The 23,375-nt window shown below is 42.8% G+C and overlaps 2 protein-coding genes across 3 annotated transcripts; both read left to right on the forward strand.

Annotated features, from left to right (window-relative positions):
* The first annotated feature begins 2,124 nt into the window (after nucleotides 1-2,124).
* Nucleotides 2,125-15,377, forward strand: jdp2b (Jun dimerization protein 2b). Of its 2 annotated transcripts, XM_041959269.1 has the most exons (5): nucleotides 2,129-2,247; nucleotides 3,434-3,486; nucleotides 12,546-12,763; nucleotides 13,873-13,977; nucleotides 14,282-15,377. In XM_041959269.1, the coding sequence occupies exons 3-5, from the start codon at nucleotides 12,569-12,571 to the stop codon at nucleotides 14,471-14,473; spliced, it is 492 nt and encodes a 163-aa protein (XP_041815203.1). In that variant the 5' UTR covers nucleotides 2,129-2,247; nucleotides 3,434-3,486; nucleotides 12,546-12,568; the 3' UTR covers nucleotides 14,474-15,377. The 2 variants fall into 2 exon arrangements, with proteins under 2 accessions (XP_041815204.1, XP_041815203.1); XM_041959270.1 differs by lacking the exon at nucleotides 3,434-3,486 and having other exon boundaries at nucleotides 2,125-2,247.
* A 2,004-nt stretch (nucleotides 15,378-17,381) lies between these two features.
* Nucleotides 17,382-21,844, forward strand: LOC121622409 (leucine-rich repeat-containing protein 74A-like). The gene is made up of 13 exons (XM_041959370.1): nucleotides 17,382-17,559; nucleotides 17,663-17,838; nucleotides 18,062-18,169; nucleotides 18,326-18,419; nucleotides 18,550-18,599; nucleotides 18,705-18,786; nucleotides 20,162-20,247; nucleotides 20,347-20,541; nucleotides 20,686-20,781; nucleotides 20,930-21,058; nucleotides 21,163-21,267; nucleotides 21,345-21,430; nucleotides 21,823-21,844. The coding sequence occupies exons 1-13, from the start codon at nucleotides 17,382-17,384 to the stop codon at nucleotides 21,842-21,844; spliced, it is 1,407 nt and encodes a 468-aa protein (XP_041815304.1).
* The last annotated feature ends 1,531 nt before the right edge of the window (nucleotides 21,845-23,375 follow it).

Below are 23,375 nucleotides of genomic sequence, written 5' to 3' on the forward strand. Positions count from 1 at the left end.
AAGAACCTGAGATGTAATAAAAGGTGCACAGGAGAACAGGCTGTTTTTGATTCAAATGATACCAAAACACACTACTTTATAGCAATTTGAGGATAACTCTATAATAAATAATATTATAATACGGCACAGTTGTGACCTAAAATAATCATTTGTTAAGATTTTGGCATCATTAATTAGGTTATATCAAAACCAAACAATGCATTCTAGTGACGCACAAATTTAAACATTAAATTGAAGAGCGAGAGGAAAACACAATCATTTTTCCAAGGGTTGTTTTAAGGCCTTTCAAACTATAACTACATGTCTCTATAATGTGCTTTAAACAGACACAATGCAGTTCTGTACGAGTGGCCCAGTGGGATGTAGTTACAAGTGTCCACACTAGAGGGAAGCAGCAGGAAGAGGCATTCACACTCTGTTTTTCTGGAACTTTCTGGAACTTCCATCAGAAACACTTAAGACATGACTCTGTGCATGTGTGTTTTAGTTATTACGTCTTATGAATCAAGTCACATCTTTATTAAGGAGAGCTTAAAGCAAATAAAATTGGATTTCGCAGCAGCTAAAGCTACATGTGCGAACACCCTGCAAGATTTACTGCTTTACTCAGGCATCAAACGTCCTCTGCCACCTGAAATAATAAGCTTTTAGCTGCGTGAGTTTGTGAGAGGGAAGCAGCGCTGGGCGTCTCTTTCAGTCTTACGGATGTGTGTGTTACAGCGACACCAGGTATGAATCTGAATGCAGCCTCAAGGGCCAGATGACTTTGGGGTACAGGATGAAAAACATGGGTAAATTAAGGCAATGAAAACTTGTCATGACAAAATAAGGGAATAAGATTTTTCAGCTCTATATTTCCATTTTTGCCTTTGCTAAAATGATCCAAGCAGCAATCTGTACTACCACTCAAAATGTTAATAGCCTGTTAAACAGGAAGTGTTGACGCTTCTTTATTGGAAAATAAGAACATTACATGTGGTCACATAAGCCTTGATACCCTAAATGTTTGATTTGGAACATCTCAGTAGGTGTTAAATTAGTTTATTTCTGTCACTTGTAGGCTGCAAGTTTTATGTCAGTTCTTAAAATAGTCATTTGATGTCAGGAACTGTCGTGGGCTGTTGACAAACTCGATTCCTTGTAAGAGCCTAAATGTCTAATGTTCGGCAGGAGGGGGTTCACAGTCATTTAACATGTTAAACATCTTCTGAAAGTAATCAGGCTCTGAGCCACATCCTTCCCCTTGCTTAAATAATCACAAGCAGTCTATTCTGAGGGATTTAAATGTAATCCAACTCTAATGAAGACAACAAAGACCAGCACGAGCTGCGGGGTAAAGTGTCCCAGTGTGAATCCTCATACCAGAGTTTCCCAACATGGGGGTCGGGACCCCCTGAGAGGTTGTAAGATAAATTTAAAGGGTCAGAAAAAAAAACTATGTTGCACAAACCTATCTGGATTTTTTTCTGCCTTTTCTCTCATTTTGGCTTGCTTCTTGTGAAATGCTGTATACTCTGACCTTTCCGACCTCTAAAAATCACTCTCGGGTCAAACTGCTCACATCTCACATCCACACTAAGGCCTTAACTCGTGAAGAAGGCTCATGGGGAGAGGCTGATTTGTTTAAAGGCTGGGAGCAGTGTCACACTGTAAGTCCTCCGAAGGTATTCAAATTTCTTCCACCTACTGACATTAATGCTTTTATAACTATAGACTTGGCTTTGACCTCTATTGCAATACTGTATTATAGCTTCTAAATAAGCTACCAATTGGATTGATTTATTTTTGCAGTCTATTACTGGCAAGGGCTTAATTCTCTCACCCCCTCCTCTTATCAAATAATAAAACACCTGCAGCTAAGACAGTGTGTGTGTGCGTGCGCGTGTGTGTGTGTGTTTATAGCCGGGACTTTATTTATTGACTCGTTTATGGCTCGGGGCGTGTGTTTTAGCCATGTCTATCTCTCTGTGTGTCCCTCAGCTGAAACTTTCCTCTCCTCCAGCCTGTGTCTGTGTTTTCTGGTTGCTAGGGGTGGAGCAAACAAACCTCCGTGTGTCCGGCCCTCCTCTCGCATTATTTTCATCCACGCTGACGTATGGAGCAGCAGTTCCGCATTCCGGAGCCCTCACGGACCAGATCAGTACTTAAACGGGCTGATGCAACGACTCCTGCTAGTCCTAACACCTACATCCGACTCGTAGCTCCACACCGTCCCCACTCTTACTGCGGATTTTGGACGCACAACAGGTAAGCGTGTGTACGAGCCGTCGAGCTGTGCTGCCATTGTTTTCTCCTCTCTCTGTTTTTGTGCTAGGAGTTAGCTAAATATTAGTACACGCTGGACATGTTTGCGTTTTTTGGACACTTTTCTCACCACGTTGTAGAGACTCAACACTGAATTTTGTGATGGGAGTTGTTGTGCGGGATTTCTTTCCAGTTAACGTCAGCGTACGATGATGTATTTTCACTGCTGTAAAAGTCCGACGTGTTAATCTTTTAAAAGTTTTCCGAGCTCTCGCCGCAGAAGTCAATTTGTTGCTGCCACAACCTTTAGTTAAGTGCGTTGTTGTAACAACTGTTATAGCGACTGTCGCTTCACAGCTACAGACACGTTAGCTAAATTACACACCGGCTCATGTCGGACTGAAGGTACTTTCATCTCGGGAGTCTTAATTTCAGTGTTGCTAAACAGGAGAAGTGTCGGTTAGCCCTGTGAAAACAGTTATGTAACGCCATACACGCCACACGCTGTGGGTTTTCAGAATGACTGCTCGCTAAGCTAGTCTGGTGCACCAAACTGCACGGAGTCTGCAAGGTTTTCTAATTCCACCCCGCTGAAACATGTGAATTAAACTTCAATGCTGCTGTACACTCATGCAATGTGTCCACACTGATGTAACATTAAAATCGGCTATCTCCTCAACTCTTAAACTCTTTTCAAAGCTTCCTCTTGAAAGTCAAACTCTTTGCATGCAACTGCAAGAGAGGTAAGATAAGAATACCAGATTTGTAATATGATTAAGATAACAGTGTTTCTCTGTTAGTAAGGGTGGAGAAATAATATATTAGGGCTGCAGCTTATTTGTATTTTTATTACCAGTTAATGTATCTATCACTTGATTGTGCAGTCTGTAAACTTAAAACTGCCCACCAGTCTTTCAGGGCCCAAGGTGATGTCTTCAAATAGTTTGACAGATCAACCTCAGATATATTCAATTTATAATGACAAACATGAAATATGGAAATCACCACATTTGAGAAACAGGAACCAGATAATGTTCCCTTCAACTCACTTGCACTATTAATCGGTTTTTCAAAATTGTTTTTGGTGAACTTTATGCTGATCAGTTGGTCTACCAATCTTCCAAGCTCTAATAGCAATACCAGTACTTTTACTATGAATAGTGATAAACATCTTATTGCCTTTCTACAGCGTCCAAACACGGTTGCATCATTGACAGAAGAGGACTGTCAAGTTTTCTCTGAGTAAGTATTGTGCATTTAAAAGTAGAGATGCAACAATCAATCAGTTAGTTGTTGGCTAATAAATTAATCGCCAGCTATTTTGATAAATGATTAATCAGTATGAGTAATTTCAAAAAAAGTCTAAATTGTCTGAATCCAGCATCTTAAATGTGAATATTTTCTGGTTTATTTACTGCTCTATGACAGTAAACCGAATATCTTTGGGTTGTGGACAAAACATGACATTTGAAGATGTCATCTTGGGCTTTGGGAAACACAGATTCACCATTTTCTGACGTTTCACAGAGCAAACAACCAATTGATTTATCTAGAAAATAATTGACAGATGAACACAGAGTGACAGTAATTGTTAGTTGCAGCCATATATAAAACTGTTTGAAAATAATCAGGAGATGCTCGAGATTGCTGCAATTTCCCAGCTTGGGATAAATAAAGTATATCTATCTATCTCTCTTGAGTATCAACCTTCTGCTGCACTCAAAAAAAAAAAAAACTTCTTGGCATAGTTGCTTCACCTTGAAATGTAAGTGATGTAAATGAAGTGTGAAGTGTATTTGGCAGCGTGTGAGAACAGCCAGGAATGTGTGCTCAGATTGGCTCATATTTGCAATCTTTGCTTTGGCCCATCGTAGTGCACAGACTCTGTATGTTTAACTGTGTGTGTGTGTGTGTGTGTGTGTGGGCGTAGGCCTCACATGTGAATTGCATACTCCCTGTTAAACACACTTCAGTATTACACTTCCCCTTAATCACCACCACAGCAATTATTTTTTTTTCCCCCTGTGCTGTTGTGATGGGCCAGTAAATATCAACCTCTTGTCCACATCAGGGTCTATGGAAAGATTTACACTTTACTGTGTAACAGTAACTCTATCCAGACCAGAGGTAGCTTTAGTTCTCTGCCCCTGTTGGCCTGAAGGTTAAAGGGCAATGATGGAATGGGCAATATGATGAATAGGTGGATCATGTGCATGTGTGTGTGTGTTATGGCCTGCAGGTTCATAGGTTCAGCGTTTTCCTATACAGTGAGTGTGTGCTCCTCAGCTGGTGCAGTGTTTGCTCCTACAGTACATGCCATGCAGGGGAAACTATCTGTGCGTTCTTTATATATGTGTTTCCTTTGTGTCTTTATCTGTGTTTGCGTGTGTCTAAGTGATAGAGCGTGTGTTGCAGAGGGTTTAAATGCCCCAGTGCCTGCCCGGGCACATCCGTAGGATGGTTTCTGCATAAATGGAACGCTGCAGTGGATTAATGGGGAAGGGCTGGCGAGCCGACAAGCAGCGCAGGGCCGACAGGGCTGAGAGGCTGGACGTGGGCGCACAGGGTTTATTTTAAGTAGAAATGCCTTCCAGTGCGTCTCTGGAGAGCTGGAATTGCCAAGCTGCACCCCAGTACATTGAATAGACAGCAGACGCATTGCAGGCGAGCGAGCCAACTATGCAACAGCCAGGCTCAATGATACTAATGCTAATGCTGGGGGAGCAGCTATTCACTGCCGTACGTATCACATTATCAATATCACATTGTAGTCCACATAAGCCTTCCCACATGGTTTGTAAAAACAGTGTGTCAGGACAGACTAGACGTACTCTGTGGAAGCAAACACCCAAATGTCCAAAGGTGTAACCAAGAGACGAAACATTAAAGCCAGTGCTTTTTTTTTTTTTTTTTTTTCTAGAAAGAGCACAGTAAAAGCTCCTTTTTTAAAAGGCCTTCGCATAGTTATGATTTCCAGATTTCCTGAATTTCTTCTGGACGGGAGGCCAGTTTTCACTGTGTGTGCACTAAAAGCAGCCTTGTCACTAAACGTCTGTCTAACTGTTGACCTTTAGCCCGCAGCCTTCGAGAGCAACAAAAGGATTGAACACATAGTGCAGTGCAGACACTGGGGCTTGTTTAATCAGAGCAAGCGTCTGCTTGACGTAGGGCAGATGAGGAAATATCAGAGGACAAAGTATGAAACGGCATTAAAGTGACAACCACACATTACACAATGGTGGTGATTGCTTCAGCAGGCAGCATTAAATCTGATTTTCTGGACTTGGTTGGCCAATATCTTATTGTCAGGGATTGCACATAACTTGCCTCGGATTTGTCACTGACGTGAACTCCATACATTTGAAATGGATTTTGTGTGCATTTTGTATTTTGATTCATTTAATCCATGTCTGAGCCAAACCAAAACTCAGTGCGATGCGAAGTCTAATCCTGACTTACAATGCAGGGAAAAAAAATAGTAACATTATAATAATTCAACCAGGACCACCCAGCTGCAGAATATAGATGTGCGACTGTTTGAATGGCATGAAGCAGGCCAAGCAGGAATCCAGCCAATGATCACATCGTAATGTTTGAATGAAGGCGGCCACAGTGCTCGTGCCTTGTGCATATCTGCAGGTGCTTTGTGTTTCGATTTGCTTGGAAAATTTTTCATTCTTAGGCTGAATTCTACAATAAAGAGCAACAGTGAAACTTCCTGCTCGCTTGTGTAATTTCACAGTGAACAAAAGATAACCTGTGAATGCACTGTACCAGCTTACTCACTGCTGACACATCAGAACTGTACTTGCGAGGGGAAATTAAGATTGCTCATTACTGCTAAAGCCCAGGGTCTCATCATCATTGACAATGTTGCGAGGTTAAATGTTCATAATTGCGTTGAATCACAATCGTCAAAAGAGGAATTTTAAAAGGTGTCTACTATCTGTGGCAGCTGTTTAGCCCAAACGAAAAATTAAAGCTGAATGAAAAGAGATCTTATTTTCTGTAAAAATGGCTTCCACTCCCACACGCCATCACCCTTGAATTGAATGGCCGGAGGTGACCGCAGCACGATCAGAACAACAGCCATTATCACGGCATCTCTTCCCCCCTCGTGCCTGCGTCTTGTCCCTCCAATGAAAATATAATGAGGGGTTAGAGGAATGTTGATACTGTATATTTGGACTGTCCTGTCCTCGAGGAAAGTCAGTGCCAAATTCCCTGGTTTCCTCAGAGGATTGCGAAAGGCTGTAACTCAACACACAGCCTGACTGAGTGCAGACGGTAATGATGATCGCTGAGACCTTGGCCAGAGAGTGAGAGAGCGTGCCTTGGCCCGAGCCTTTGCGCTCATTGCTCATTTTCAGCGCTCGTGTAGCGAGCACTACAGCGTTAGTGCTGTAGAAGCTGTTTGCAGGAGTTTTGCAAGATGCTGGTGTGTGGGCCTTGCTATGCCTTATTAGTTCAAATTTAGATTGAAATAAAGTAAGCTGACAAAAAGTGGTCAATAGCATTTTGGAGTGTGCATGTCTGTCCTTCAATGCCACGATCCAGTGCTTTTAAAGTTGAGTCGTCTGGCAGCGCAAAAATATAACTGTCTCAGGTGAAGATAAATCAGCAAGTTAATACTTTTGACTCCTGCTTTCAGTAGGCAAAATTATTGCGCTGGTAGAGGTAAGCTGTTAGTGGGCTCCTTTTCAAAAAGTAACAGTGTGTGAAGGTAATGAGTCGCCTTTGAAAAGTCCCTGTAGCCCCCCCTCACCCCTCTCCTTCATCGTCTCTATAGGGGATGAGGATAATAGGGCCTCCAGTCGTGCCGCTGGCGATTGGTAAGGGGCTGAATTCCTCAGCACTGCTAATTGCTCTCAGGAATGACTCAGGAAATGGACACATTGGGTCGAGTTGAAGACAGTATGTGAGCAAAGAAACCAGCGGATTCTAAATATATACAGGGCACGCTGACTGGCTGCACGCTCGTATAGGAACCCTCACTCCGACACAGTCTCCTCACACACACCGCCAGATATCTACGGCTCGCATGCTTTTAGATTAGTTTTGGGCCGAAGCCAAAACCTGCCTTGGGTACGGTCCTATATTTCATAACTAATACATGACATTTCCGCTCCCCGCCCTTGGCTTCAGCTCGTCTCCTCTCAGCGAGCTCAGAGAGGCAGCGGTGCTTGGGCTGTGTAGGTGTCTTTGTTTGAGGCTAGTGTGGGCCTAAAAGCTGTGGCACTGGCTTTTCTGCTCAACTGCAAAAGCACAGCGACAGCGTTGCATCATCAAACACTGACCACTAATCCTCGGCTGCAAGCTGCTGCTGCTGACAGAAAAAAGAGAGAAAAATACCCCCTTTTTTTTGAAAAACATAAAAATCACTTTGACTCATGCTTCTTGGGTGTAATCACGCCCCGTGAGACATGCATCGGCAAACTTTCCCTGTGTTGTACAGATGAGACATCTTCAGGGTTTCATGTCTGGAGGCTTGACGGGCTGGTGAATTTGCAAGGGGGATTTTAACACGCTTGTGTGGCAGGTTGAAAGAGGAGGAACAGATTGAACATAAACTCTCTACTCAACTTAAAAGTCACGTTTGACTCCAAAGCGAGCCACGTCAAGAGTATGCTATGTGTCTGAGTTTACAACAGTACAATAAATTGTCTGGTATGGCGTGTAACTCACTTTTATGACTCATAATTGATAGGCATCTCGCTTCAGACATCAGTTCACCTTTGTTTTGGAGGCCGCTGGCAAAACTACCTCAGTGAGTTTTTGATTTGTGTGCTCTGATGTCATGCAGACAACTGGTGAGGTTTATGTGCATTTATGTACTGAGTGTGTCTTTCTGAGTGTATGTTTGTGTGTGGCGAGGTCTGGCCTCAGCTGCATGCTTCAACAAGCCATAGCAAGGAATGGGGGCTTTCCTCGCAATACGTCTGACTGAGCAGGGTTGTATTACAATGTACCTCATGTGAGCCAGCCTAATAGACATAAAATATGATTATTCCTGAATTGACTTATTTTTTTTAGAGTCAATTTCAGTTGAAAAATCGTGTGTGTCCAGGACGGAGCCTAATCTGAGTCTGTACACCGGTCCTGAGTGTCTGGCCAACTTGGATATCAGACTCCATTTTGGCTCTGAAAGCGATTCGCTCAGTCATTCCTAATGGGCGCTTCAGTTCCTGTGGCTGTTCTCTCAGCCCAGAGGTTAGTTTGGATTGCATCTTTTGAATTCCAGCACAGTTATTGGTCGCCAATGAGCAATGTAAGAAAAAACATGGCATCGTCTTGAGTCACATGTCGGGGGTTTTCTGCTCGTGCTTGTGTGATGCCTGTGTGGATTTAGCAAGAGGTGCAGATGCAGGGAGACATTTCAGATCTGATGTGAAACATGGAGTCTAATAGTCTACACGATTGCATAATCTCAAATGTGCTGTTTGTTTGTAAGCTTGCAGAGGTTACTGCCCTATCAAAGACTTTATAGTAAATGTCGTGGTTCAGTCACTTCAGCCCAACAATTTGTACTGTTGTCTGGCTATTTTTAAAGAGCTCTGCCTCTCATTCACCCCCTGGATTTGCTGCCATATGGTTTGCCTTGTTCTGACACAGCCTGTCTGCAGAAAGAGAAGGCCTTGGCACCTTCCATTCCTCCACCCCTCCAGGGAGTTTGAGAGAGAGGGAATTTTGTCTGAGAGAGATTTTTACCAGGGCTGTCTTGTTCTTTTCCTCTCCAGCAAAAACAACAGGCTGCTGCCAAGTGCAGTGTAAATGGGAGTATACATACAGTGGGGGAGAGGGAGGGAGAAGGGGGAGAAAAGAGGGAGGAAGGGAGGGGGCAGCCGGGATTTAAATAATAAAATGCCTCATTGGACACTGGCTCCACACACTAACTTGTCCTCGGAGCGAATAAATCATGCAGACTGAAGGTGGTGAAGAACAGGTCAGAAGAAGTGTGAAGATTAGCTGACAGTCAACGCACTGTAATTGCTAAAGTTTTAGCTCATTAATACTGGAATTTTACATGCTGCGTAAAGTAATCTCCTATAATGCAGAAGAGACTTAAGTAAAAGTATGTACGTATTATCAGTAAAATGTAAAAGTGTGAAAAGTAAAAGTGCTGTCATTGTTTTACTATTATATCTGATGTTTTTAGATGAATATTACTGCTGCATTCATGTGTTTGTTGCATTTTACTGCTGTAGATGTTAAAGGCTGAGCTCATTTGAATACTTCATGCACTGTTGGGTAGTTTAATCCACAGCAATGCGTCATATTCTATAAGATCCTCATATGTTTTTAGCGTTGCTGTCCAGTGAGAACCACGTAACCCAGAAAAAAAACAAAACAAAACCTGTTCTCAGCTTCATGATGATGAATTTTCCTGCTAATCCTAGAGGGTTTTTCAATGGTTTATTTAACTTAACAAGGAGGAGAATTTTCTTAATCCATAAAGGAACTCTTAATCCTTCAGTTTATCAGACAAATTCAAAATCAACATATTTTTAGATACATGGGTTTTCACTGTACAGGAAAGGTATGAGAAATTGTAATCTGAAAAGTAACTAGTAACTGAAGCTGTCATGCAAATGTAGTGGAGTAAAAAAATACCATAATTCCCCTAGAGATGGAGAGGAGTAGAAGTATATGGTTGCATAAAATGGAAATTCTTAAATAAAGTACAAGTACATCAGATTTGTACTTAAAGGATAACTTTAGTTTTTTACAACCTGGACTTTATTTGTAGCATTAAATACGACCATTTACTCACCCAGACAACTTTGGTGGCATTTGGAGTCGTTTTGAAGAAATTAGCCCCAGAGGAGCGGCGCGTATATCCGTATAATGCGAGTACTCGGGGCATCCATGCGCAGCCCCTATATAACGCATAATCTGCGGCGAAACTTGTTTATATTCCAATATTTTGTTATGATATGCTGGTGCTGTTCCCCTCTGAGCCCGTGGTGGCATGTTATCGACATCCAGCGTCTCTAGGCAACTACCTCTGACGTGGATGATGTCATTACCGAACGCCGGGTGCTGCGAGCAGCCAGCCACAACAGGGCTAACTCTGTGGCAGTCGGCTACGAAGACGCAATAATGAACCATAGCTGTGCCAAACTACAGCTAAACTAGCCGACCGCCGGTTCAGAGGGGAATAGCACCAGCATATCATAACAAAATATTGGAATATGAACGAGTTTTGCCGCAGATTATGCGTTATATAGAGGCCCATGGATGCCCCGAGTACTGCCACCAAAGTTGTCTGGGTGAGTAAATGGTCGTATTTAATGCTACAAATAAGGTCCAGGTTGTAAAAAATGAAAGTTATCCTTTAAGCACAGTACTTGGGTGAATGTAATAGGTTACATTCCACCACTGAGATGAGACGGTATTTGAAGCATTGCGTGACAGATATATCTCAGAGTCTAATTCATTTAACAGAGAAGCAACTCTATTGCACTTCAGAATTGATTTCCTCCTGCTAAAAGTGAGCAGCTTTGGTTTTCCACCACGCTCGACAGTAAACTCCAGTCCAACTGTAAAAACAGTGTGAGACCAGCCCATACGCTGGGTGGAGTACATTAGAATAGAGTTACATAACCGTGTTTTTTTTCATTACCTCCTCTATGGCTTTTGTAATAGAGCGAGTCTTTTAGCCGTGCAAAAAAAAAAAAAAGTAGCAAAGAAAGAAAAACTTGGTTTAACTTACAATACCGTCAGCCTGTCAGCTAGTCACCCACCAGCAAAGTCAGCTGTTTCCGCAGCGCCTCACAATACATGTCTTTGTTGGTTCCACATGAGAGGGGCTTTGTTCGGTTCGTGCCCAACCTGGAGAGGTTCAGCTTCGGCTGGATACTTAGGAGGCAAATGTGAATTAAACTATTAATGTAGAAGTCGCACTGATATCATCAATCTTTTTAAAAGTCTGTGTAGCTTTGGGTTCGGCCGGTAATCCTAGCTGACATTTTGTCAGCATGCCAAAGCTATTGAAGTATCAGTTGTTCAGCTGTATGAGCCATGCAGGGGTTTTTGTCAGAAACTAATCTGATCCGTGCAGTGACTCAGTTTCTATTCAGTGGCAGCTGAATGTTTCCCCTCTATCGCCCATCTTTTACCTACTTAAAGTGCTTCTTTTTCTACATAAATCCTGAACAGTGAGAGGAGGAATATCTTGTCAGACTTTTCTAAAATTCACTGGTCTCACTTTGCCTCTCCTCAGAGGTTGCAGGGATGGGCAGGGTACAGTCGGCTCATGTTACACTGTTCCCATCTGCAACATTTGTTTTTTATTTGGCCATCAGAAGTTTTCCAGCTCTCGGTCTTACAGTAATTAGAGCGACGTCTTAATTCTCCAGCCACTTCCTTTCGGCCTGCACAAGTTCTCCTTTTTCTCCTCTCTGTCCCTCATTCCTCCCTGATTACATTGAAAAGTGCTGTGGTCGACCCCTCTAAACTACCTCAAATTGTTGAAAGAGGGTGGCAGTGGAAGGACCGAGTGTTACCGCTCTGTTTTGACGTCAGTGCTTTTCATATCCTTTTGAATCCTCTTTTCGATAAACCAAATGAACGTTCAAGATGAGAAGCACTTTGTAAATTATGAGAAGCGTAAGTGTAGATGATAGCCCTCAGTCAGTGTGATCAGAGCGAAGGGTTTCATGGCTTCCTTTTGTATGTGAAACTACAGAGATGAGTGTTTAGCTGCTGACAGTGTGAAGTTTGTTTTTTCACCAGCCGCTGACTAAGAAGATAACACAGCTGTCAAAGCTGTCAGCGTTTGAATGCATTCTTGGAAACAGCAACCCGTGTTTAGAGAGATGTTTGATGACAAGCACACACAAGACAGTCAGTTAATCTTATTGTGGAAGAAATGCCAATACTATAAGATCATAATAAAGATAAAACATACTGTCAGATGGCTGCAGTATAATAATGGAAGACGGGTATGAATGTATTGCTCATGTTCCTACCTGAGACTGGAAGAAAGAATAGCAAGTCTATACAAAAATCCCCCCAGAATACAAAAAAAAAAAAAAACAAAGCAAAACAACAAACCTATTTATCAGCACAAAATGAAAATTTATGGTACCAGATTGTTTTGGGCCATAAAATAGTTTTTTTTAAATGTGATTTTGCAGAATAAAGTGACTTAATTTAGGTTGTTATGTAGTAAAAACTACAATTGTGTGTACACTTTGCTTTCCACTGTATGGATAAAAGAGCAGCATTGAGCTTTATTGTCAGGCTCGATTCTCATGTCCTAATCGCTCCCTCTCCTCCTCTTTTCTCTCTCCCTATAGCGGCGGTGGTGGCCGGGTCGGACATGATGCCGGGACAGATACCTGACCCTTCGCTGGCGGCGGGCTCCCTGCCCAGCCTGGGCCCGCTGGCGGGCATCTCGGCCACCACGCTCACTGATCAACTCAAGCTGGCGGACTTCCGTCAGCTGGGCACCATGCTGTCCCCGCTGCATTTCCTGGGGAGGCTGGGGAAGAGGCCGCTGGCCATCAAGACGGAGGTGGGTAGGAAGAAAGAGAAGAGGAAATAGGGGATGAGTAGGGTGTGTGAAAGATATATGTTGAGTCAGAGCGTAGAAAGAAGAAGGAGGCCATGAGATTCAAAGCCCTCTATCAAAGCAGGTTTTATCATTTTCTTAAAAATGACATCAGTCTCCAGCTGATGTTTGTAAGTAAAAAACCAAAAGGTTAATTTTAGTATTACATGCACGCCATTCTGATTTATATTCACAGTTTGAAGTCATGTAAAGAATAAGAGAGAGCCAATCGCTCAGAAATACTGTTTTCACAATGAATTCAATTTAAATGTTCTTACAGTAGGCTTGTTGTACATAAAATATTACTGTATCTCTGTGGATTGACAATTTGTCAAAAAATCTAACTTAAGTCAAACATCCAATCACCACAGGCATGTGATGTACTGTATGCATTTCAAAAAACAAGCAAGCAAACAAAAGACCAAGAAATCATGGTTCCTGCATGCCTCTCTTTCTGTGGTGAAAAACCACAGGCCCAACCAGGTGCATGCTGGTCCCGTACCTGCCTTCCTACCCGCATAACCGCAGGAGCCCGCAGTGTTCACACCAATTCACAAACAAACAAACAAACCAAAATACTAGTAATGCAAAATTAAGTATAAGAAGAATTCAAGAACAATTGTCAAAATGTAATCTAAATAAAGCAAACATGTTGAATAATCATTAAACAATACTAATTATTATTAGTAAAACAACAACTAAATAATAACAAATAAAAAGCTCCTACTCTCTATCAAATATTATTGTCAGTAGTTGCAGATGCATTGGTTTGAGTTGGTTATGAGACCCCGTAAATTTAAATTTTAGGATTTAGTCGATTAAAGTGATTGTGTGTATATGTCCAGAGTATGTAGGCTTGATAGGCTGAGTCAGTTTGAAAGTGGAATTTTTCCCCCTCTAGTGCTTAAAAGAAGAATTACTGTAGAGGTTGCACAACAGTTATTTTCCACCTAGGTGATCACTACTATTGGTTGAAGGTTTATGTAATTTAGAAAGTATTTATCAGATTTTTTCACATAAAATACAGTTATTTAATGCATGTTTCTCACAGTAACAATACATTGTGTTTGCAGATGGACGAAGATGAGGAACGGAGGAAACGGAGACGAGAGAAAAACAAGGTAGCAGCAGCGCGATGCCGAAACAAAAAGAAGGAACGGACTGACTTCCTTCAAAGGGTGAGTTCATGACACAGCACTGCATACTGATGAGCAGAAGCAGAGCAGCTCAGGGTGGTAGCCAAGAATAACCTGACTTCAGTTAACCTGAACAGCTGGTTCACGTTCAAGCCATTCAGGCCAAATCGGAGCTAACGCCATCAGGCTAACACAAGCCTTACTGCAGCTGCACAACTTAAAGTCGTGGGTCTCGCATCATTTTCCAGAAGTCATCAAAACTGACAGGTGGAAGATAAACAACTCTGTAGTGCCCTGAACAATGTATTTGTCCAGTAGCATCTAACAATGCATCATCTCTGTCCAGGAATCGGAGCGTCTGGAGATGGTGAACTCGGAGCTGAAGGCCCAGATCGAGGAGCTCCGCCTGGAGAGGCAGCAGCTAATGGTGATGCTCAATCTCCACCGGCCCACCTGCATCGTGAGGACCGACAGCGTCAAAACACCAGAGAGCGAGGCCAACCCCCTGCTGGAGCAGCTGGCCACTGACGCCAAGTGAAAGCAGGAAAGCAGGGACGCGGGGTCCCTGAAGCCCAGTCTAGCACCACTGTGGCAGCCATTTACATGCAAACGTAACTGGCAAAACATTTTGAAACAAGCACTTGAGCTCCAAGCTGAAGACTTTTGGAGACTCTGCCCAAAGACCTGAGGTTGTACGGCTTCCTTAGTACTGCTACATGAGCTGGCTCTGTCCATTGGAAGACTGGAAATACCCAGTTTCATCTCTGCATTAAGTGTTGTTGTTGACACCCACTGTGCCTAGTTGTTACTTCAACCATCTCTACAGAAAGGGACCAATGGAAACAGTAGAGTACGACTGGAAACGACGCTGAGGAAACACACTAATATCAATATGGTGCTCTGTTACAAAAGCCCTGAGTAGATTGTGTGGCATTGTTTCGATGCAGAGGCCAACGACGGCTTAATGTTCTGCAGTTTTCCTTTGTATTCTAGCCGCAATATACAGGTGTAGAGTTTTTAGTATACAATACTCAAATACAAGTACACCAGACGGAGTAGAGTGGTTTTTTTAATGTTGATTTCTATACCCTGCCTCGACGATGGCAGTTAACCGGTTGATCCGATTTGTGGTGACGCTGGCGTCATGAAAAGCACATATACACAAATGTTTACACCCTTGTTTTTTGGACTTGTTGTCTGTCCATTATTGTACTTGTTTTATACTGCTTTGTATACGTAAACATATATGAAATGCTTGTTAATCACTTGATGTGATTTGTCTATTCAATCTTTCCAGTCTGTGTGTGTCATGTTGCGCTGTCAAACAGCTGTGAAAACAAGCAGAAATCTTTTCAGCTGAGCAGTATTTTAATGTCTGTTCTGGACCTGTATCTGCTATGTATGACTCTGGTACCCTGAATAGATTAAATTTTATTTTCTAACTACAAGAATGAGCACGACTGGTTCTTTTGTCATACTCCATCAGACGTGCAGTATCTCACGTTTTCGTCCTTGTATCTGTTCCTCGCAGTGGAACTGTGAAGTGATGAAAGTTGTGCAATGATGTTTTGGCAACCTGTTTGGCACATGTTCTCACACAAACTCAGAAAAGGTCATTCATGCTTGATTATTGCAGCTCCCTTTGTTCAGGGCTCCCATCTGCTGACAGCATTTTAACAAATTTGACAACATAATGCTTCAGTTCCTGCCGCCCTTCACTATTAATTTATCCTAAGATCTTTTCTTTAAAGAAAGGTCTGTCATATAATAATAGAATTATTATTTGGCTTTCTTTAAACCCCTTGTGTTTCTGAATAGGTACTTTAATGAACACTTTGTAGCATTGTTTTTAGTTCTTGTTTAATAGCAGTTCTTATTGTAATGTAATTACAAAACTAGTCAACTTGTAGCTGGAGGAGGAACAGCAGAACGTCACCTTCACTACACTGATATTTTATTTTGGACAGCAGGTAAAGGTCATTGACACTTGAAGAGGGGAAAAAAGCTGCACTCTTGCCGGATCCCAGTGGCAGTCCTCTAAATAATATGCTCAGTTCATATTGGCATGAACAACACATTGATCTTCAAACGTATGGTTCCTCCTGAAACTTGCTTGCATGAGTTGCTTGCATAAATTAATGAGCCATCACAAGACTTCTGCAATCATGCTCTACGCCTGACAACTACAGAGGGTGGACTAAATAATAACACCTGACGGTATACAGTTGAGCTACAACAACACATAAAAAAAAAAATAAAATGAAAATGCAACATGTCCTGAGTCGATTGTGTTGAACAGTTGGTACAGTGTGCATGCCTACACTCATACTGCGGTCAACAGCTCCATCTAGCGGATCTTTTTGTGAACTGCAGGATTTGCAGTACACCCAATAAATCGATCAACCTAATAAGAATGTGTTGTACCCATGTACTGATCGATGTGTGGTCAAGTACTGTTTAGACAAACAGTAATTAATATTTTTTCCCCCACATATAACGTTTTATTTTCTCTTCTCATCATTATTGCTTTCGGCATCCATCAACCGGAATTTTCTTCCTGCAGTTAAGTTCTTAATACTTTACGTTACACTTCAGAAAGTGGTAAAAGTTGCTCAGGTAGGCCGCTGTTTTCTCTACTCTGAGCAGCAAATGACATTGCAAACTCCACGATAAACAGAAAAAATAGCTTTAAATATTGACCTAAATTTCGGTAGTTTTATTTTGGTCCGGTTTCGGTCTGTTCTAACCGTCGCTTAATGAAAAGAAACAAGCCTATTTGACACTATAATTAGCGTTAAAGCTAGCTAGAAACGGCAGTTGGGTAAGGTTACTAGCTAAAGTACAAACCAAGCATTAACGCTAACGTTTTAATTATCGTTAAATTAAGTAATAAGGTACAAAAGTGTTGGCATCAAATCCTCTTAAAGTACCAAAAGTTAAAGTAAGAATTTAAGAGTCTTGTATATTATATTATTGTAGTATAATTACTGCTGTGTACATCACTGTAATGCTGGTACAGGTTGGGATAATTTTAGCTACTTTATATGCTCCATCTGCTGGGTAGCTTGTGATTTCCTCCAGCGGATCAATACAGTTTTATATTAATATTTATTTACACCACCATATTTGTTGATTGTATTATATTATAGAAGTTATTCATCTTAATCTGCAAGGTACTCAAGGTAATCAAATGATCAAATAAAGGTATTGGATAAAAACACAATATTTGCCTTCAAAATGTAGAGGGGTACAAGTACAAGCACCTCAGAGTTATACTTATACTACAGTACCTGAGTAAATGTACTTAGCTACTTTCCACCACAGGTGTTTCTGTACCATTTCAGCTCATGATTGCTGCTACAGCAGCAAAGCTCACCTGTCTCCTCCTCAAGGGTTTGTGCAGGTGTAGCGCAGGTCCAGGTGCGTTCTCTGGATCGTGTGGTGTGATGGACCAGTGTGAGCAGAACAGGGTCGAGCTCCAGCTCAGCGAGGAACAGCAGCCATCTGATCAGTCCGCCCTGCCCACAGGAAACCCGGATCGGATGACGGGCGAGGAGCAGCCAACTCAAGGCCAAGAGGGTGACGGAGGTGATGATGAGTGGGACACTGATCTGGAAACAGACAGTAGGTTACAGTGACCATAACAGTTCAGAATAAAGAATAAATTCAGTCTTCGCCTCCCTCACCTCTTCCTCCTTTTCTTCTGTCTTGTCCCACTTCATTTCAGATGCCACCAATCAGAGACAGCGTTTGTCCCGTGTGGAGCTGTACCTGCAGGCCTGTCTGCAGACAGGGGCCGTTCCCATTTCCTCCTTCCTCCGCAACTTGAGTGAAGCCAATCTCAACCTGAACCACTGTGGCGTGGGACCACTGGGGGCCAAAGCTCTGGCCATAGCTCTGAAAGTAGGGGTCAGAATTTTTTAGAAATAAAATTCTGGACGGGGTTGAGATCAGGGTCCCTTTTAAGAAAACAATTTCATGATGACATATGAGGTCTTGTTTCTGTGGTGAGTGGGTGATCTAAATGTTCAATGTATGAGAAAAAGATGTAGCGAAACGGGACCTGACATTTAGTTCTCAAATGATCAGGATTTAATGATTCTTTTTTCATTTTTTGGTATTTTAGAATGACAGTGCCGTCACCAACCTCGAGCTGGCGGACAACGCGCTCTGCGCAGTAGGGACACGCTACCTGATGGAGATGATTCAAACAAACAGCAGCATACAGAGTCTGGTACCTATTCTTAAGTGATCCCATTGAATAGATCAGCCCTGAAATATCTGCCAAGTGGTACAGCATGGTCCTCAACTGTTCTTAACTCCAAAAAAACAATGTACAATTTAGAATACACTTTTTAATCTCACAAATGACTGAATGTCTTTACTTCAGAATCTTTCCAACAACCAGCTGAGCCAAGAAGGAGCGAACATCATCTCCAAAATGCTGCAAGACAACTACTGCATCAAATCCATCAACCTCTCAGGTGATCACCGACATCATTCGCTTCTCAAGGTGTTTTTAATGCACCTCTGTGCATCGCTGCAATACACTAAGAGGACAAATGAGGTCTTCTTTGGATGAGTAATTAAATGAATTTCCTGCTCTTCCTGCAGGAAATGATTTTGATGATTCTGCTGCTAAATACATAGCTGATGCTTTAAAGGTGAGTACAAAGTATTTTCATGACCATATCCAAACAAATGAATCAAGACACTGTCACATCTAAATTTGCAACCAAGCGTCAGCTCAACTTGTTCTTTCTTTTCAGAGTGACTATATGCTCAGAGAGCTGGACCTCAGTTCCAACAGGCTGTATGACGCAGGAGGAGAACACCTGGGTCAAATGTTAGGTACAGTAGTTCATTTCTGACTGTATTACCAGGAAATCCTTCGAATGTATAACCAAATAATTTATCTTGTGAATTTAATGCATGAATTTAAAACAAAACTCAAGACGCAATAACCCTACACATTAAATAACAAACAACACGAATACCATCTATGACAGATGACACAGTTTATGTAGAAGTTTGATGTTGTTCAGCATGTTCCAGGCCGAAGAGCCCCTATACAGACCAGCTCTCATCATTTAATTTGATTGAGGACTGGGTACTACCAGCTGACCAGCACTCACTTGTCACGTCCTATATCCATGACGAAAACCGGTGCAGTTTACTGCAGAAGAAGTGACGTGTGTTATTCCCTATGACAGCTCCCATGAATAATTGGTAAATGGACTGTATTTTTTCTAGTTTTGCCAACCACTCACCAGCATTCACCCATTCACACACACATTTATATACTGGTGGCAAGGTGCCACCTGCTCATCACGAGCACTAAACACACACACACACACACACACACACACACACACACACACACACACACACACACACACACACACACACCAGTGGCACAGCATGTGGAGCATGTTGGGGTTCACCATCTTGCTCAAAGATACTTCAAAATGTAGACTGCAAGGGAACCAATTACTCTCTGATAAATGGACGACTGCTCTACCTCCTGAGCCACAGCTGCCCCACTGAATGAATGAATGAATGAATGAATGAATAACAAACGACTTGATTTTAATTTAGCTGCCTGTTAGCCAGGATAGTCTTTCATGCATCTCAAACACGTTAGCATGGAAGAACAGCAGAGAGCTAATCCGGCAGCTCTCTTCCGTACAATTTGAAAATGTATATTTCAGCAGTGTTTGACCAGATGACTGGGCAGTTCTTCAGGTGTGACCTAACAACAACAATCGTAACAGACGATGGAACACACGCAGAACATTTCCTTGAGCTAGCGATCCCCTTTTCCATCTTGCATCTCACCTGGAAAGTGGAAGCTAGCATGCTAGGCTAATTAGATTCCCACTAGATGTTGCTGTTATTTCAACACCTGCTCAGTCTTTGACAGGTGCGGCACACTCAAGGCTGTGTGGGAGCCACATTATACAGAGGGGGTGGGGGTGGGGGTCTAGTGAGCATAAGCTGTCTCCTAGTCATGACGGAGAGGAAGGTACGGATGCAACCCATGCAGTTAACAGTCTAACAGTCAGGTGCAGTTTTATGATGAGTGGGGTTAGCTAGTTGCCCCCAAGCACATTTGATTAGATAAATTTGTATCCACACTAGTTCAAGATGACTGATCAAAATTACTAATTTGTGGGTTAAAGTTTCAAACAAATTGTGACCTTGTAAAGTTTCTCTTTTCTCAAAGCCAGAAATGCAGGCATTGAAGTCCTAAATCTGAGCTGGAATCACCTTTGCAAGCGTAGTGCAGCGGCTTTGAGTGCCGGGCTGGAGGTGACTAACATAACACACTCAAGCACAAGCCTTCAGTGTATATTCAACAGTCTGCTTCCTGCCATAGCTGCCCGTCGCTCACATTTTTCTTCTCCTAAGGTGAACACGACCCTGAGGGAGCTCTGGCTCTCGTGGAACAGTTTTGGCCGCGCTGGGGCAGAGTCGCTGGGTCAAGCGCTGAAACAAAACAGCGTGCTGGAGCTGCTGGACCTCAGCAGTAACCAGTTAGACGACAGGGCCGTGACGCTGCTCTGCCAGGGCCTGGCCACCAACGACACCCTCAGGGTCCTAAAGGTGAGTGGCCAAAAGGGTTAATGTTAGTTATGTTATGCTGTGTTTAAGCCTCGTCATAGCGATTTGACATGTTTCACGCCGTAAGAAACTGAAGATTTCTTATGTCAAATGTAAGATTTGTGTGTGTGTGTATACTTTGTTCAGCTGGGCCAAAACCCCCTGACAAGTATCGGAGCTCTGACGCTGCTCAGAACAGTTAAAAACAACACGAAATCAGCAGTGGAGGAGATCGATATTTCTGTAAGTGCAGCAAAACTATTTTCACCTCAGCGCGTGAGCGTAAGTATGAATGAGAAAGATGTCTTTGTGTGCAAACGTGATGTGCACATCCGCCTGCAGCACCACCTCTATATTACGAACGGGCCTGTGTATGTGCATGTGTGAGCAGACGGTGTTTGTGTGCGAGGCCTTTGTGGAGCTGCTGGAGGAGGCCCGTCAGAGGCGCCCTGCTCTGGATGTTCGCTACAGCGTCATGAGCTGCGTCACCAGGAACGTATCTGCCCTCCAGATCTTTCAGGTACTGGTCGGTCTGCTGAGAGACGCAGCAGGTGTATGACAGGGATAACCAACAAAATATGAAAAGTTACAAAAATTTGAAACGTGATCTGGATTTTGCAACAGAAATTCCTTAAAGAGCGAAACGAGAGCATCATGGGCTTCTTCCAGGCTTTGGATAAAGATGGAACCATGAAGGTCTCCACCTCTGCCTTCAGGAAGGCTGTTAAGGTCGGGCTAACGCTTTCTCACATTGCACTGAAAACGTCGTACATCAATACACGTCACCAACATTGTCCTGCACGCAGGCAGCCAACGTACCTCTGGACCAGCGACAGCTTGAGTGGTTGATCAAGAAGTTTGACACGAACTGCACAGCCACCATAATCTACAGGTTAGCATGTGAGCTGGTCTGTGGAGGATGTACATTCATAAAGTCACACTTTATATTGAAGTACACATGGTCATCATTAACTAGTTGCTTGTTAGCACGGATATTAGTAGCATGCTGGCTCTTTATTAGTCATTAGAAAGCACATATTACAACTACTGCTAATAAGCATGTAAGATGAAGTAATCTTAACTCAAGGTCCACTTACAAGCTGTTTCTAGAGCTTTCAAACACAACCTACAGTGTGCAGATGGTTGTTTCTTCTTCTCTTAAGATGTTGTGAACACACTGGTGCTTTAATCACTTAATTTTAGCCCAAACAGCTGTAAACAGTCTCAGAGAGTTGTGTTCAATGTCAGACCTGAATGTGATATCCAGCTTTCTCTTTGTTGCAGTCAGTTCGCTGAGCTGTCATAGACGGAGATGTGCAGCACGGTGCTACAACCTAACAACAACAGAGGAGACATTTTTAAATAAAAGTTCATCGAGTCTATTTGATTGTTCTTTATATGCTAGCAGTATGCCTTTCACTAGGTCCTCCATTTTTGCCACACAAATCTCACATACACACAATTATGCAAAAAACACTTATAAGGAGGAACTGACATCACAGACCCAGTGGTATTGTGCACCATTATAGCAGACCTCAGTGACCCCCCCCTCCCCCCTCCCCTCTCCTTCCACTGTAGTTCTTCACTCAGCCCAATTCAGTCCAGTGTGAATACTTGAACCTCTGACACCAACCAGCTGCACCCACCTGAGCACTGCCAGCTGTGTCCGCCGCTGGGCCACAGGGTCCTCTGCCTCATTCTCTCCATCCAAAAATAATCTTCTGGTATGACCACAGAACAAGAGGAGGAAGAAAAAGAGAGCTGGCATCCATATCAAAGGACCGAGAGCAGGGAAAGAATAGGGCCAGATGCAAGCTAGTTGTTTCGCCACACTGGTTAGCTTTGAATGAAATGGCCTGTAAAGGAAACAGCACACTCATGAATATGCATGTGCAGTATTACTTATGCAGGCCCTGCAGGGCAGGGTTATTAAGGGTGTGTTGATGTTGTGATATCAAGTTGTGATAACAAACAGTGCAGTCTGTATCTGTCAGGTGGCTCCAGTGGTACCCACTAACATGATGCACCGTCTCACCTGCGCCCCGTCACGTCGTCGAGTCACGTCCTGGGTCAGTGGGAGACGGGACGACCCTTTTAAACCAACCTCCCATTTATCTGTGATCATTTTCACCTCTGCTTCTTTCACCTTCATCATCTCTTCCTGGATCCTCCACACTGACGGTCTTCAACACGGTGGTTGACTTCCACGTCAGCTGCAGCGTCGTCAAAGCCACCGTCAGAGCTGTCGGCATCACTCTGTGAGGAGCTGTAATAGCTGTCACAGTTGCTAATCACGAACTCTTCCATCCCTCCTTCTCTTGATTGTTGCATTCCTCTCTGGACCATCACCAACCAGGCAGCGCGTTGTGGTCAAAGCCATTCCATTTCCTCCTCATCATTAAAATTTGTATTGAAAGGGTGGCAACCGGCTGCCAGAGAAGTCCCAAGATATGTTGCAGCCTGTCTCCTCTTCCTGAAATCTGCAGTGATGAAAAGATGCACCGACTGGTCTCTGTTGCAAAAACTAAATCTGGACTCAAACACTGTATATCATTGATCCCCAACACGTGGGCCATTTGGTACTGGGCCGCACAGAAAAAATAATTTCCATTATTTTGTTTTTTCACATAATTTGAAAAACAGGTGGTGCCTGACAGTGCCAGTCTGCAGCCAGGTCCTCTTGACATGATTAAAAAGTGGATTTACCTTCATAATTATTGTTATTATTATTATCAAAGAGAAAATACCACCGTTTTTAATGCCGATCTTTTCATTTTTTTTTGTTTTTATCTGCTAAACCTTTAGACTGGGCCATGAAAATATTGTCAGACACGAAA

This window comes from Chelmon rostratus, chromosome 18 (assembly GCF_017976325.1).
Source record: "Chelmon rostratus isolate fCheRos1 chromosome 18, fCheRos1.pri, whole genome shotgun sequence".
NCBI classification, from domain to species: Eukaryota; Metazoa; Chordata; class Actinopteri; order Chaetodontiformes; family Chaetodontidae; genus Chelmon; species Chelmon rostratus.